Source organism: Tasmannia lanceolata, unplaced genomic scaffold (genome assembly GCF_043159265.1).
Source record: "Tasmannia lanceolata isolate RefF3 unplaced genomic scaffold, GAP_Taslan_0.1 ptg000006l, whole genome shotgun sequence".
NCBI lineage: Eukaryota > Viridiplantae > Streptophyta > Magnoliopsida > Canellales > Winteraceae > Tasmannia > Tasmannia lanceolata.
The window spans coordinates 19,516,482-19,534,519 of NW_027518683.1; the positions used below are offsets into that span (position 1 = coordinate 19,516,482).

Consider the following 18,038-nt stretch of genomic DNA (forward strand, 5'->3'; position numbering starts at 1 on the left):
ATTTCTTTACGAATTTGATCCTGTTTATTATTACCATTCAAAAAAAGGGATTTGCTAGGGACCATCAAATAAGGCATTTCGCGGGCTGATTGTTGCATGAGAGAGCAGCCACATAGGCGCACTTTTCAACAGATTTTGTCTTATTATTTAATTCATCTGAGGTGGCTTCTCTCTGACGCAATGCCAGCCTGCAAAATGCCTTCTGCGATGGTCCCTTGAAAATCCCTCAAAAAATATTGAATTTGGTGCTCTGCAGAAACAAAATTCAGATAAAAAGTTTCGTACTTAAATTCACCAAAACTAAGCAAGCACATACAACAACAAAAGTCAAGAACTCAAGATGGAGAGTAGGATATGCTCTTGCTTCCAAGAGGAGCAGAGAAAAGGCAAAACTACTTGCGCGAACTTCAATTTTTGTAAATCTTATAAGACCAGTTTAAATATCCCTTGTGTAAACCATATTGATGTAGGACTGGTTCGGGAATATTGACTTTCAAACTGCTGGTTTTAGTTACAGCAGTACGGCTAAGGCGTAGAGAGGCTAAGGTTTTGGACAAGTTGCGAGGTTAGGGTGTACAGGAATGATGGACAGGTTTCTAAAGGGCTGGGGTTATCGGTTAAATGGACTGTTGGGACTGATTGGATAGGATTGTTGGGACTGAGAGGACTGTTGGTCGATAGGATGGGAAGGGGGTTTACGGCGGTAAATTGGATGGGAGGGGGTTTTTATGGCTTGGGAATGTTAAGAGGGTTTTTATGACTCTCACGTCTCTCTCTTTCTCTCTGGTTCTCGTTCTCCTTTCTTTCTATCTATCTACTTCTTCCCTTTGGTTTTCCTAACCGAACTCTAACGGCTTTCCACCCGACCACCTTCCACGCCACTCTCAGCCACAGACCACGGCACTGGTTTTTGTGTTTGCTTGCAGAGAGTTGTAGAAACCAAACTGGTTTTTAGTGCCTGCTAACCATCATCTTCTCAAGCTTGTCAAGTGCAACTGTGCAAGCAAACTGCAACAATCTGATCGACGAAATTGATCCCCTGCATCTTTTTCTATTGCACCAGCCAACACTAATGCTGAGATTCACTCTTCTTGTCCAGAAGATCCAGGGCAAACCGCAAGACAAATCAGCCACGGGCAACCTCTAGTTTCTTGGTTCGTTTTGCTGCAAACATCTCTAACCAAGTGATGATTTCCAGTCCATGATGCTAAAACCAGTCCAAGCTTCGCACATATCAGTCGCTTTAAGCTTTCCTCTATCCTCGTCACCAATGTTTAAAAACGCGGATTTGACGCGGAACGCGGCCAAGAAAAATCCTTGTCGACTCGGCACGAACGCGGCCAAAAACATGGTTGACGTGGTCATAACTCGGGAGAGTCAAAGGAGTTTATTGACTCTGTAGGGCAAAATGCAGAATGCGGATGTGGTGCAATGCGGAATGCGGCTGAGGTAAAAAGGAGTCGACTCTGGCGAGTTCCTTGTCGAGTCAAGAAGTTTTTAAACACTGGTCGTCACCAAAGTTCAGAATTGCTGAACTTATTTCAGCAAGAATACGTGAGCCAAGTCCTAAAATCTCTTGCTATTTAACCAAAGGCCCCACCTTCTTCACCACCACAAGTTTTCCCTATTCGCAGCCTACGACCACAGCATACATCCCCGCCTTTCCCTTACTCTTCCATCTCACCAGTCCCTTCAAAGCTCTCCTTGATGCCAAACTGAAACCCTCACCCTCACCATCGCAACCAACCACCTTTGAGAGGATAGCCGCCGCCGCCCTCCGAGAAGGCAACTGTCTGACTGCACGCCACCAACCAACGTTGCCGTTCATGATACTTGCCATGTTCGCAAAATGACCCAGAAATCTTTACGAAGTTCAAAAGAGTTACAGATCGTTAGAGAGCTCGCAAGAAGGCCCAAAGAACTTCTTCGACCATCAGTAGGTTGCTCAAGTTCAACCATCGTTCTTACCATGTTTAGATTAGGAGAATGCCCAAAGAACTTCTTTGACCGTCAGTAGGTTGCTCAAGTTCAACCATCATTCTTACAATGTTTTTTTTTTTGTGAATGCTGCAATTTGGCGGTGCATACATCTATTTTGAGACTTCAGGCACTAGCTAAAGTCTGGATCGCACGCTGGGATTCCGACCACAGAACCCACATCGTAGCCAATAACGAAATCGACCACAAAACTTTACCTTTTTTCCTCCATGGACTAGAAGCCCACCCTTCAAACAGATCCTTCACATTGGAAGGGAATACCCACTTGATACCGAATCTCGACAGTACCCTGCCCCAAACCTCTCGAGCCACTTTGCAATGAATAAATAAATGCTCCACAGATTCTCCCGCTTCTATACACATAGCGCAATGATTGACTATGATCATATTCCTGGCCCTCAAAAACTCTACCGTTTGAATACGGCCTTGAATCACCGTCCAACCAAAGAAACAAATTCTTAGGGGAACCTTCATCTTCCACACTTTTGCAACAGGAAGATTTTCCACACACGGATTCAGTCTTTTGTAGAAAGATTTTACCGAAAAATAACCCGAAGAATCCCACACCCAGATCCTTTTATCCGCCCCTGAAGAACTGATGTAGTTACCTTCCAAGACCTGAAGTCCGAGACCAACGAGAGCAATTCCCTGTCAAATAAATTTCTGTGGAACAGCGGCATCCAGATCACCTTATTGTCCCGAACCTCGAAGCAATCTTTAACTAAACCTTGCTTTTCAACGGCCGCAACATATAGATCGGGGAACTAATCTTTTAAAGGAATGACGGAACACCATACCATATTCCAAAAAGAAATTCTAGCCCCCGAGTAAACTCTATATCTTATTCTGCGGTTGAACCATGGCCACAAACGCAAAATATCCCTCCACAGAGTCACCCCTGATTTGTTGAATCGATTTAGGGATCTCCAATTACCCACATCTACGCCATATTTGCCACAAATGACTGTCGCCCACAACTGTGACTGTTCTTCGCCGAACCTCCACAGCCATTTCCCCAAGAGAGCAGCATTTACCTGTTTGATCTTTCGGATCCCCAAACCTCCGCCAAGTACCGGCTTGCATACATCCTCCCAAGAGACCAAAGAGAAGCTCCTCTTTTCCTTCGATCCTCCCCACAAAAACCTCCTCTGAATCAATTCGATCCGCTTTGCAATAGAAATAGGGCACTTGAATAAAGATAATTGGTAAATAGGAATATTAGACAACACTGCTTTAATCAAAGTCAATCTTCCCCCTTTTGATACCAAATTCCTTTTCCATGTATCTAGTCTCCTTTCGATTCTTTCCACAATGGGCGCCCACGAACCTATTTTTGGTCTGCCGCCTCCCAAAGGGAGCCCAAGATAAGAAGAAGGGAACCTATCCAAAAGGCATCCCAATAGATTGGCCAAAATCTTTGCTTCCTCCTCCCCCACATTCACAGCATACATACGAGACTTTGAAAAATTCGATCTTTGACCAGTGATGATTTCGTAGCACCTCAGCACTAGATTCAAAATTTTAGAAATCTGGGGGGAACTAAATAATAGAGTATTATCTGCAAATTGCAGATGAGACACTTCAACTCCGTGCTGGCCACATTGGATCCCCTTAACTAGTCCCACGGATTTGCCTTTCTCCATTAAGAGACTCAAAGCTTTAGCGACGATAACGAATAGGAAAGGAGATAACGGATCCCCTTGCCTCAAGCCTCGTGTCGATCTAAAAAATCCTTTTGGAGAACCATTTATAAGGATGGAAAACCAAGCCGACGATAAGCAACTTTTTATCCACCCCCGCCTACGATTCCCAAACCCCATTTTCCCGAGGAAATGATCCAAACAATGCCATTCTACTCTATCATACACTTTTTCCATGTCAAGTTTGCACACAACCCCCGCTGAACCCGACTTGACCATCTAATCCACCGTTTCATTGGCCACCAACGAGCAATCCAAAATCTGCCTCTGGGTCACAAAAGCACACTGATTCAACGAAATAATCGTAGGAAGAGCCGGGTAGATTCCTATCACCTTTTTCATGAAAATTTTCTAAAGGATTCATTTAGCCGACCCCAACTAGTTTGGGACAAAGGCTTTGTTGAGTTGCGTTGAGTTGAGAAAGATATTTGTATCTAGATCCCTCTCCTTTTAATCCTATTGGGCAATAAATTACTATAAGACCCATATTCGAAAACTATGTATTTCAAATTGATTGAATTCCATTTGACCTTATAAGCCTTGGTTAAATTTTCTAGAATAATTATATATAGAGGAAACAGTTCCTGCGCTTATCTGAGCTTGAGCACATGAACTGTTTACTCATATATATATATATATAACACACACACACATGCGATGCACAGGGCGAGAAAAATATAAATGGTTAATCACTTTCCCATTTGATGCGGTGGAGTATTTCACACTCATGCTTTGACAGGTGGGTCTCATGCACCATCTATAGCCAAACCCATGCATTCGAGTGGGACCCAGAATATTTTGAAAGGTGGCTGAAATCCGTAGTATTATGTACTAAATGAACACGTTCTGTATTAAAAAATAATCGGGTTCGTCAATATTTTGAAAGGCGTCTTGAATCCGTAGTATTATGTAATATGTTCACAAAAATCTGTAGTATCATGTAACATATATACCCAATCCGTAATTTTGCAAAGAAAAAACGTCACTATGTTGACTTTGTCTACTTGTTTTATTAAAAAAACATAAAGGAGGGGGGTAGGATTGAAATTATGTAGCTTTAATGGGTGCCTTTGTTAAAAAGCATAAAGGAGGGGGTAGGATTGGGGGGTTGAATGGGTGCCTTTGTTAAAAAATGTCAAAAAAAATGATGTGTAATTCTATTAGAATTTTGGGAGAAATTAAAATAATTCTCTCATTTTCTCTTCTACTATATATATATATATATATATATATATATATATATATAGAGAGAGAGAGAGAGAGAGAGAGAGAGAGAGAGAGGAAAGTGTTCCTAAGCTATAACTTATCTAAGCTATAGCTCAAAAACACATGTGGCCCCACATTTTTTGGGGGATCCAAAGCATTTATTTGGAAGGCCCTTCCATGGATAGGTTGTGTACCAAAAATCAGCCCTATAAGATCATCCTAACCTAATCAAAGGTGGAGTGGAAAATGGACAGACACTGTGTCTGTCCATTTTGAGGGAAAAAATGGGCAGAAACATGGACACACAGTGTCTGTCCATTGTCCACTCCACCTTTGATTAGGTTAGGATGATCCTATAGGGCTGATTTTTGGTACAAACCCTATCCATGGAAGGGCCTTCCAAATGAATGCTTTGGATCCCCAAAAAATGTGGGGCCACGTGTATTTTTGAGCTATAGCTTAGATAAGCTTATCTAAGCTATAGCTTAGGAACACTTTCCTCATATATATATATATAGAGGAAACTGTTGGTGCACTTAAGCTCACCAAACTTATGGTGAGCTTAAGCGCCCAATCACATGGGGGCCCACTATGTTAGGATAATCCAAAGCATTCATTTTAAAGTCCCTTACATAGATAGGGGGTGTACTAAAAATCAGCTCCATAGGATCATCCTAACCCCTCCATTTGTGGAGGACAAAAATGGACAGACACAAATCTGCCCATTTTTTGTCCTCCACAAATGGAGGGGTTAGGATGATCCTATGGAGCTGATTTTTGGTACACCCTCTATCTATCATAAGGCCTTGCAAATGAATGGTTTGGATCACCACATGTGATTGGGGAGCTTAAGAGCACCATAGGTTTGGTGCACTTAAGCTCACCAACAGTTTCCTCTATATATATATATATATATATATATATATATATATATATATATATATATATATGGAAATATGTTTTTTAGACAATAGACAACGGGCCCACCTTTACATGTCAAATAAATTATGAATATTAGTTCATTAACCAATTAACCAACCTCTTGGCTGCCTTGTTGGTAAAAGGTCTTGTTTAGACCTTTAGGTTGTGGTTTCGAGGATTGGTACCAACAGAAAGAATCTACAACCAATTAAGGGGAATAGGGGATCTCGTGTCATTAATTTATGCTCAACACATGTCATTAATTTGCATAGAGGTGGAGAAACTGTGGGCCATATGCTAGGAAGCACGGGTACTCTCCTGGGGCTCCCGCACTTGTACCCGACACGTATGGGGTGCGGGTACGTCCATTTAAGTAAATGTATTTACTATTTTATTGTCCATTTACTTAAGATTTACATGTAAATAATGGAATACCCCCCATTTGGATTTATTAAAAATAGTTTCAAGACCCAAATCTAAAAGGAAAAAAAGTCAACTCTCCTGTTCTTTAGTACAAAATTCAAATAAAAAGGGTCGGGTCAAAATTTTAACTTTCTTAACTTCCAAACGGTGGGGTATTTTTCAAATTTTAAAAATTCATAAAATCTATCGTGTCCAAACATTATTAAATCCCAAAAGTCTGGTAAAAAAAATCTCATAATTTGGTCTCTAAAAATTATTCATCTTGTCAGGCACTGGTCAACACACTGGTGACTGACTTTTTTTTCTAATGAATGATGTATTTTTATTTATTTTTGAATGGTAACTGAATATATTAAAAGGGAAAGACTGAAAAAAGGCCTCCCGCACCCCTACTAGGCCAAGATTTCACACAGGATGAAAGGAAAAAAGGAAAAGCAAAACAAAAATAAATTAAGGAGGAAGAAAGTCGAAAAGCTCCAGAGACTGCTTGACCACACTCTAATGAATGATGTATTGATGCCTTATGTTATGAAATATGGAACTTAATCACTTATGAAATGAAGAGTAATATTAGAATTTTCCATTTTGGTGATGTTATTGTTATTTGATTGCTCTACAATTATTTTTAAATTTTTTATAAATATATAATAAAATATTAAAATATATTATTATATTCGGCATACCCGAACGTACCCGCACCCGGTTTTTTTGGCAAATCACGTACCCACATACCCGTGTCGTGTCGTTCCCGCACCCCGTACCCGTACCTATGCTTCATAGGCCATATGTACCTTCATTGAAGGTTTGCCAGAGATGCTTGGTATCACATTCTTAGATGTTTTGGGGTGTCTTCATTGTTTCCTGCACGGATGATTGACCTTATGGATTGCTGGTCCTTTGTGCCCTGGACGAGGAAAGGGAGGATCCTATGGAAAGTTGTGTTGTTGGCCATGATATGGGTCTTCTAGAATGAGAGAACTAGTTGTATCTTCAAATGTTCTATCAAAGGCCCTAACTTCATCTTCAGGACCGTAGTCGTACTCGCAATTTCTTGGGTGGATTCTTTACCATGCTTCAACTTTACTTCTGGTTCAGACCTCAGACGGCCCTGGATGGAGATTTGTGCTAGTAAGGACAAGGTTGAGAATGTAGTTCCCATGTGGACTCCCCCAGATCCTGAGTGGGTGAAGCTAAACTTTGATGGGTCGAGCATCGGAAACCCCGGTCAGGCCGAAGCTGGGGTGCTTCTGAGAGATGAGGCTCGTCATACGATGTGAGCTTTTTCATGATGTGGACTTTCTCCGGGCCCATTCAAGGACTCCAATGAGGCGAAAGTGAGAGCCCTCTTGTTGGACATCACGACTGTGGAGAGTAGATACTAAGGTAGATTGGTAGTGGAAGGAAACTCTCTTGATGTTACTAGGTGAATGGATGGGACCTGCTCTCATCTGTGGAGGTTTGTGGACATTATCAAAGAAATTCGGGGGCGTCTTGAGGGGTTTCCAGCTATATTTTAGCATGTCAGGAGATTGGCTAATAGTAATGCGGACTGGATAGCCTGTTCTGTAGTTGATAGGGCTGAGTCGGCTGACCTTGAGATTTACTTGCTTCCTTAGGTTGCGTTCGACAACCATTCACGGAATGGCTTATTCCGAAAGATTCGGCAACTAAATCCCCCGCACGAGAGCACCTTGGGCTGCTAGCGGGATCCCTCTTTGCTTTCTTTGAAGCGTGCATTGGTCACATAGATGACTTCGTTAAGGTTACAAAGTCAAAGTGCTCATCTCTTCGCTTTATAGTTCCTTTCCTCCCTCTCTTTGCCTGTACCGACCATCGCTGTCATGCCCCTCTCTTTTCTTATCCTATTAATAAAATGCTTCATCATTGAAAAAAATTCATTAACTTAAATGTGCACCCAAAAGCACCTTGGTTTTTCCCTCGTTAGGATCACACTTTCAGTGAATCAATATAAATATTTAGGGTTAAGAAAAGAATACATTAATCTCTCAAGTCCAAGGACTGATATAATCTTCGATAATGTGATCAAACCCTAAACCGTTGTAGTGCAATTCGAGTTTCTTCTCAATGCGACTATCAATGTGTGCATGTACCACATTCATATGTGGATAGGGAGTCCCACTCGTGTCATCGAGAACCATACAACTGTCCCACATACGATGACCACGTGAGTCGTCCCGACTCACCTCTAGCTGCGATACTTATTTGATCTAAAAATAACTGGAGAATCGGTTCTCAGAATGTCACTACTCCTCTGTTGTGTTCTCAAATGACACAATTTCTATTCAATAAGGAGAGCAATTGCAACCTCACCTTTCGAAGCGAGAGATTGACTATCTTTGATCCCATTGAAAGTGGTCAAGTGATCCCAATATCCTTAAGGAGAGATCCCACACTCAATGATCTCAATCCTACAAGGAGAGATCACTATTATGTAAATGAATTTCAGTAGAATATCATACATGCATAAGCAATCAATCATATGAGTAAATGTGAAAGGGAAATAAGCAATCAATCATATGGGTAAATGTGAAAAGGAAAGTCAAACTATTTGCTTTACAAGGGAACATTTTCCTAACATGGAGTTTTTATTTTATGAACGTGGAAAAAATTGGAGTTTGAAATAAGCTTGGAAAGATTGGTTTGGCAGCCAAGATAAAAGTTGGTCCATTACCATTCGAAAAAAAAGAGATAAAAGTTGGACTAGCCATCATATTCATTGTAGAAATCATGTTGCATATGGGTAGTATATTGTGCTGTGAAAAAATATTAAATAGACTATCTAACATTGTTATTCACTCTACCTTTCTTATGAAGATTAAAAGATTTTCTCATGTGGAGATTTGGTTCAGTTAGTTTTATGTGGAAGGGGTAACCATTTCTGCATGAAATTAGCAAATATTGCCTTTAAGAAGTTGTTTATCTTTTGTGAGAATGAATGAATGAATATTCTTTTTAAGGATTAGTCACTTTTTATGCGAGCCTTGGCGCAACAGTAATGTTGCTCCATTGTGACTTGGTGGTCACGAGTTTGAGTCACAGAAATAGCCTCTCTGCAAAGCAGAGGTAAGGCTGCGTACATCTAGCCCTCCTCAGACCCCGCAATGGCGGGAGCCTCGTGCACTGGACCGCCCTTTTTAGTCACTTACAAAAGCACTCGTAATGTGTTTTTGTAGGCTACATCAGTTTTAGAATGTGCATATATGTTTGTCAGATACCATATATATATATGAGAAAAGGGTTGCTGCGCTCGAGCACAGAAACAGGGGGTGGGGCCATTGGGGGGCTGATTCTAAGCATTCATTTGGAAGGCCCCATCATGGATGGGGGGCCTACCAAAAATCAGCTCCATTGGATCACCAATGGCCGTCCATTGGTGGGGCCAAAAATTGACAGATATTGTTTGTCCACAAATCTGTCCATTTTTGGCCCCACAAATGGACACCCTAAGGTGATCCAATAGAGCTGATTTTTGGTGGACACCCTACCCATGAAAGGGCCCATCAAATGAATGCTTTGGATCCCACCCAAAATGTGGCCCCACGCTGTTTCTGTGCTCGAGCGCAGCAAATGCATGCTCTATATATATATATATATATATATATATATATATATATATATATATATATATATATATATATATAGAGAGAGAGAGAGAGAGAGAGAGAGAGAGAGAGAGAGAGAAAAGTGTTGAGAGTCTGCCGACTAGAGATCATTATCTAGTCCGGCGACCAAAATCACTTGGGTCCCACATTTTTTGTGGTGATCTAAAGCATTCATTTGAAAGGCCCCATCATAGATAGGGTGTCCACAAAAAATCAGCTTCATAGGATCATCTTAACCTTTCCATCCTATGTAACTGATTTTTTGTGGACACTCTCTCTATATCAGGGCCCATCAAATGAATGCTTTGCATCACCCAAATAAGGTGGGACGTCCCATGTTTTTTGGTTGCCGGACTAGAGAATGATCTCTAGTCGGCAGACTAGAAACACTTATATATATATATATATATATATATATATATATATATATATGAGAAAAGTGTTCCTGTGCAGCTGCTCATATAGCTTATCTGAGCAGCTGCTTCAAAAACTCATGTGGCCCCACATTTTTGTGGTGATCCAAAGCATTCATTTGGAAGGCCCTTCCATGGATAGGGTGTGTACCAAAAATGAGCCCTTTAGGATCATCCTAACCTTGCCATTTGTTGAGGGAAAAAATGGTCAGAAACAGTGTCTGTTCATTTTCCCCTCCACCTTTGATTGGGTTAGGATGATCCTATAGGGCTGATTTTTGGTACACACCCTATCCATGGAAGGGCCTTTCAAATGAATGCTTTGGATCACCCCAAAAATGTGGGCCACATGAGTTTTTGAAGCAGCTGCTCAGATAAGCTATCTGAGCAGCTGAGCAGGAACACTATTCTCTCTCTCTCTCTCTCTCTATATATATATATATATATATATATATATATATATATATATATGAGGAAACTGTTGGTGCGCTTAAGCTCACCAAACTTATGGTGAGCTTAAGCGCCCAATCACATGGGGGCCCACTTTGTTAGGAACTTAGGATGATCCAAAGCATTCATTTGAAAGTCCCTTACATAGATGGGGGGTGTACCAAAAATCAGCTCCATAGGATCATCCTAACCCCTCCATTTGTGAAGGACAAAAATGGACAGACACAAATCTGCCCATTTTTTGTCCTCCACAAATGGAGGGGTTAGGATGATCCTATGGAGCTGATTTTTGGTACAGCCCCTATCTATCATAAGGCCTTGCAAATGAATGGTTTGGATCACCACAGAAAAGTGGGCCCCCCATGTGATTGGGGAGCTTAAGCGCACCATACTCACCAACAGTTTCCTCTATATATATATATGTGTGTGTGTGTGTGTGTGTCATGTTTCATCTTATTATTTTTTTAGGTTTGAAAATCTTTCACCTCATAGGACCATATAGATATTGTGTTCAGTTTGTGTATTTTGAGTTTGATTACATCTCTTGATATGTCCAGTGAGTTTTATTCAATGGCAAGTTCTTGAATATTCTTAACCCGAAGACATCATGATTTTAGAATCTTTAGCTCCATCTTTCATTCCCCAAGAGTATTATTCTATTTTTCATTTTTTGTTATGTCACTATCCTTTGCAAAATTGTGGCAGTATTAGGTGAAGTGACGCCATTTGTTCTTGAATGTGTTCTTTGAAGCTGCTAGTATTGTTGTCCATTGGTTCTTCCCTTAATTTTTCTGGTCTCCATTTTATGCAGGAGGAGATGAACAGGTCGCAACCCGTTGGAAGGGAGTGTTTAGCATCTCATCATACACTCCATATTTCGATGTGGATACTGATGTTGTCCTCGATAGAATTAAGAGTTCATTGAATCCCATCGGTAGAGATTTTTTTAGAAAGATTCATGATAATCCTGATCTGTGAGTTTTTTCTTTAACTAATATCTCAAAAAGCATGGCATATATTTTGGTTAAAATTCAATGCTTTAAATTAAATTTAATTAAAATTCAGTGTCTCAGAAAAACACCGCTTTCCCTTTATTACATATCCCCGTATGTATATATTTTACTTTAAATCTGAGCAGTCAGTTTTAGATATTAAACTCAGATCTTACTTCTAATAGTGAGAAATTATTTCAATGGTTATTACAATGATTGATTTTATGCATACGTGTGAGATATGAAATGAGCTATGCTATATTTTAAGAGGGAGAAAAGGGTTAAATTAGAAAATTTTAAAGTTAGGTTACCTATCCTTATATATATATATATATATATATATATATATAGAGAGAGAGAGAGAGAGAGAGAGAGAGAGAGAGAATAGTGTTTCTGATCTAGAGCTCAGATAGCTTATCTGAGCTAGAGCGTCAAAAACTCATGTGGGCCCATGTTTTTGGGGGGATCCAAAGCATTCATTTAAAAGGCCCTATAATGGATAGGGTGTGTACCAAAAATCAGGTCCATAGGATCATCCTAACCCTTCCATTTGTGGAGGGGAAAATGGACAGATACTGTTTCTCCACAAATCTGCCCATTTTCCCTCCACAAATGGAAGGGTTAGGATGATCCAATGGAGCTGATTTTTCGTGGACACCCTATCCATGTAGGGGCTTCCAAATGAATGCTTTGGATCTCCCAACAATGTGGGCCCACACCTGTTTCTGAGTTCTAGCTCAGAAACACTATTTATATATATATATATATATATATATATATATATATATATATATATATATATAGAGAGAGAGAGAGAGAGAGAGAGAGAGAGAGAGAAAGAACGGTTTCTACACACAAGTGTAGATAAGTTCTCTACACACGAGCTTAAAATACAGTGGAGGGCATATTGTTTGGGTGATCCAAACCATTCATTTGATTGGCCCTCACATAGAATAGGGTGTCCACAAAAAATCAGCTTAATCATCCCAACCCTACGATTTGTGGAGGTAAAATGGACGTGTATAAACCTTCACAAATCTGTCCACTTTTTGCTTCTACGGTTTGAAGGGTTAGGATGATCCTATGAAACTGATTTTTTGGGCACACCCAATCGATGTGAGGGCCCAACAAATGAATGCTTTGGATCACCCAAACAATGTGGGCTCCCACTGTATTTTAGGCTAGTGTGTAGAACTGCAGATAACTTATCTACACTTGTGTGTAGAAACCGTTTTCTCATATATATATATATATATATATATATATATATATATATATATATATATATATATATATATATCGGAAAAGTGACCGTACTCGGTCAAGTAGATAAGCTTATCTACTCGGTCGAGCTAAAAACAGTGGGGGCCCACATTTTTTGGGTGATCCAAACCATTCATTTGAAAGGCCCATGCCTACATAGGTTGTCCACAAAAAATCAAATCCATAGGATCATCTTAACCCATCCAAATGTGGAGGGAAAAACGGGGGAAAATGGACAGACACGGTTTGTCCACAAATCTGCCCATTTTTCCTCCACAGTTGGATGGGTTAGGATGATCCTATGGGGCTGATTTTTTGTGGACACTCTATCTATGTAAGGACCTTTCAAATGAATGGTTTGGATCACCCAAAAAATGTGGGCCCCCACTGTTTTTAGCCGACCGAGTAGATAAGCTTATCTACTCGACTGAGCACGCTCACTTTTCCCTCTCTCTCTCTCTCTCTGCACACACACACACACACACACACACACACACACACACATATATATATATATAAACAGTTCCTGCACTCGAGCTCAGATAGCTTATCTGCGCTCGAGTGCCGGAAACAAGGGTGGGCTGTGGGCCCACATTTTTTGGGTGATCCTGAGCATTCATTTGAAAGGCCTCATCATGTATGGGGTGTGTACCAAATCTTAGCTCCATTGGATCATCTTAGGGTGTTCATTTGTGGGTGAGAAAATGGACAAATACTGTTTGTCCACAAATCTGCCCATTTTTTCACCCCATAAATGGAAGGGTTAGGTTGATCCAATGGAGCTGATTTTTGGTACACACCCCATACATGATGGGGCCTTTCAAATGAATGCTTAGGATCACCCAAAAAATGTGGACCCACCACCCACCATGTTTCCCGCACTCGAGTGCAGATAAGCTTATCTCTGCTCAAGCACAGGAACTGTTCTCTCTCTCTCTCTCTCTCTCTCTCTCTCTATATATATATATATATATATATATATATATATATATATATATATATATATATATATATATATATATATATATATATATATATATTGGGGTTTTGGGGTTGGTTTCGGGGGTGGGGTTCTTTTTCTTTTAGGTTAACTGTCTTGTGATTGAATCTTAATTTGTATGAATCTTATGATTTTCGAATGAGTCTTTCGATTCATGCTAGTTATCCTACTTAAAAAAATAGGGACCCCATTTCCCTTCTGTGTTAGATATAGCCTTCGAAAACTCTCGTGTGAAAGAAGAACAGTGGAAACGGAGAAGTTTGAACAAATCGAGCCAGTTTAAACCAGGCTAGCACAATGCATGTGATTAAGGGCATTACTTCAATGAGAGCGATGACTATAATGAGGGCAACATCGACAATTTACCAATCTTTTATAGTCGATATTTGTCACTTAATGTTTGGGACTTTGAGAATTGATATTATTTTTAAGATTACTATACAATATGCATGGGTCTGGATGGAAAATAGATTATTAGTATGTGACAGATTTGTTAACAAACAAATCTTATTATAATTGAGAATTAATATGATCGTGTGTTTTTTTTTTTAAGAGATGGATGCTAAACTCACAGGAGGCCTTGTATAAACCGTCTACAAGGGCTGCACTATTGGATCCACGTCATCCTGGGTGCATTTATAATACACTGATAACGGTAGAGCAAATGACGTGGATCCAATAGTGCAGCCCTTGTAGACGGTTTCTACAAGGGCTCCTGTGAGTTCAGAATCCCTCTTTTTAAGATTACTATACAATATGCATGAGTCTGCATGGAAAATAGATGATTAGTATGTGACAAATTTGTTGGCAAACGGATCTAATTATAGTTAATTAACTAATCATGATAGTTTCTATTTAAATTAGGGCCCGTTTGGATACCTCTCATTTTGTATTTGTATTTGGAATTGAGTTTTGAATACAAAATGAATAGATCCGGCTGCTCATGTTGAGCGAGAGAGAGAGAGAGAGAGGGGGGGGGGGGGGGGAGGGAAGGGTACTTCCTAGTGGAGGGGAGAGGTTGAGGAGCAAAGAGGGTGAAGGAAACTGCCAGATCTGTGGATTTCCAATTTCTTATTTCCACAGCAAATTTAGAAATCTGATTTTTTTCACTGTCAGCTGCTGAATTAGAAATCCAAGAATTTGATCCGATCCAAATTACAATGCAAAAAGGGCTGCAAATGTGAGAAATCCAAATCAAAATCTTCTTGGCATCCAAACGGGCCCTTAATGAATTTGTATGAAAATGAGCACAATTGATTCTCGATTTGTTTAAGATTTTTATATGTTTCAATATGTGTGTGTGTGTGTGTGTATCTTTCAATTTACGATACGATTTACAATCCAATTTGATTCGACCCCTGTTACGAATTACGATTTGATTCTGGTTTTCAAAACATTGGTTTAAACAATACCTTAATCAATTTAGACTCCTAAATTCTAAGTCTACACTTAGAGCCAACTTATTAATGAAATTTGAAAAAAAAAATCTTCTAAGACCTTCTTTTTTGAAGTTAGTGTTCTGTTGAAAAGACATGTAGGTATATTTGCAGGAACCTTATGACTGAATCAGTCCAATGATAAGTTTCACGCCAAAGTTGTTAGATTTGGTATCTTATGGTGGCTTGTGTTAGATTTGGTATCTCTTGCTGACCATTCGGAACATTATATCCTTGCAAACCAGTGAGGGTTCAAAAATGATTCATGATTACCTGAACATGCATGCATGCACGAACACCATTGGATTTGGAGCACACAATCTTTAAGGCACTTCATTTCAATTCGGAAATTAATTTTCTCTGGCCATGTGAGATGTCCCTTAGTTTTTCTATTCCTCACACTGTTATGGTTTATTGATGCAAACATTGGTATTTTTAGGTATGGACCGGTTTGGATCTCCAGTACATTGGTCTTCATGCTTGCTGCCCTCGGAAACTGTGCCACTTACCTGATGGACAAACGGACCAACGTGAAAACAGACTGGAGCTTTGATGTCAACTATGTAAACTGGGCAGCTTGCACTGTTTATGGTTATCTTCTCTTGGTACCCGCTGCATTTTACTTCTTGCTTCAATATCTTGGATCGAATTCAAATCCAAGCTTGATACGCCTTTGGTGTATGTGGGGTTACTCTCTCTTCATAATAATGCTCAGCTCTGTGAGTACCCAACCAGATATCTTCTTTTGATTGAGTTTCTTCTTAACATAATTAATTTTTCATTAATTATCTGTAATTTTTTTGATGTCTTAATATCCCTCAAGCACGGATTTTTCCCCTATTTCACCTCATGTTTTGACCTTGCAATTGATTCAACTGAGCGATTTGCAGATTCTGTTGGTTATCCCGGCTGAATTTTTCCGGTGGATTGTGATAATCCTTGCCGGTTCAGCATCAGCTTGCTTTGTTGCTCTGAATATAAGGACCTACTTGGAGGAGAATGATCTAACCTTGCTGGTCATTAGCTCCTTGGTGTTGCAATTTGCTTTGGCAATTTTCATCAAGTTCTACTTCTTCGCGTAAAGTTGGATGAACACGGTTTCTCTATGTGCCTGATAAACACTTCATAGGCCTGGAAATGCAAAGGTGAGACTCTGATTGCCATAATTTTCTGTGTTCTTGTGGTGGTTCCCTCACATGGACGGATGTGTATATTTTTTGTAAATTGCTGTTGTGGTTGTGGACTCTGGTTTCTTGCTCACATGTTCTTTTCAATGCGTAGACAAGATCATATAAACAATGGACGGCAGAGCCGCCATCTTTCCGGTGTCGTTCTTGATATACCAAATTGGGTCTTTCTCTTTCACTCTGAATATAAGTAGCGCCTTTCAAGATTGCTTTTAGCTTTAATGATGATGGATGCATGATCATATATTCTGGAAAAATTCTTTGAGGAGATTGTGAATAAAAAAAAGCTCTTTTCTAATTTTTTACCAATTTTTCTTGTAGAAGCTGTAACTATGGGTATCTATAAATGCTGGGTCATTTTATTTCTAACTGTTCGTTTGCAGGCCATTAATTGAAGATGGTTAGGATCATTCTATCAAAGTGACTTTTGGGGCCAAAGCCCATTCAAGTATATTGTGTTCAGATGTTCCCCCTGTGATCATACCTCATCATAAATTAGGGTTGGAATCTTGGACGCCTGGTTTGGTTACTTTCATTTGTTTTCAGTTGAAGTGTTTTGAGTTATATCACCCCCTCAAGTATGTGTTTTCTTAGAAAATAAACCAAGGTCATGTTTGGGAACCATGAAATTTTTTTCATGGAATATTAGCTTACCGAGTGTTAGTGTTGAGAGAGGGGTGTGGAGAGAGAGAGGGGGAGAATTGAGATGGCATGAATGAGTACATGGAGCTAAGTGACTGAAAAATAGGGATAACGAGAACTTCATTTTGAATAGAGTATTTCTTTTCCCTGTTTTTCACCTACCTCACACCCTCCCTTCATTCATGCCCACTCTTCTTTTCCCTGTTTTTCACCCACTTCTCACCATTTCTACATTCATGCCTTCTCTTCTTTTCCCTGTTTTTCATCTACTTCTCACCCTCTCTTCATTCATGCCCTCTCAATTCTCATCCTCTACCACTTTGGTTGCCCCTTAACCAGCCCTTGATAAACTAATATTCCATGGAGAAAAATGTCCTGTCAAACATGGCTACAATATGTTGACTTGCCTACATATACAAATGCATTCATCAAGTTCTAAGTTCCAAAAATTAAAATTTGCTTTCTACTAATCTATTAATTTCATACTAATTATACGTGCCTGGTTTCAACCACTTATGGGTGTGTTTGGATTGCCGAAATCGGGATCTGATTCAAATCTTCCTAATTCCAGCATTCAAAGAAAAAAAGAAAAAAGAAAAAAGAAGGGAATCAAGGGGTGAAATTGACACCGGGGCGGGGGGAATGCCGGAATCTGTTTCCCCTCCCAAGAGGTGGTATTCTAATTCTGCCCCGATTGGAATGAAATTTTTATTAGATTTTTTTAATTAAGATTTTAATTTTAATTTCTTCTTGTTCCATTTAAGGGAGAATCTGAATATGATGT

The 18,038-nt window shown here is 39.7% G+C and overlaps 1 protein-coding gene across 2 annotated transcripts in view; it reads left to right on the forward strand.

The window, feature by feature from the left end:
- The window catches only part of LOC143880026 (uncharacterized), a 30,893-nt gene extending 14,103 nt beyond the window's left edge, over positions 1-16,790 (forward strand). For both annotated transcript variants that reach the window (XM_077382787.1, XM_077382786.1), the window contains exons 4-6: positions 11,546-11,708; positions 15,865-16,144; positions 16,316-16,790. In XM_077382787.1, the coding sequence (XP_077238902.1) occupies positions 11,546-11,708; positions 15,865-16,144; positions 16,316-16,507 (635 nt within the window). In that variant the 3' untranslated portion in view covers positions 16,508-16,790. The remainder of the gene's footprint in view (positions 1-11,545; positions 11,709-15,864; positions 16,145-16,315) is intronic.
- Positions 16,791-18,038: the final 1,248 nt, after the last annotated feature.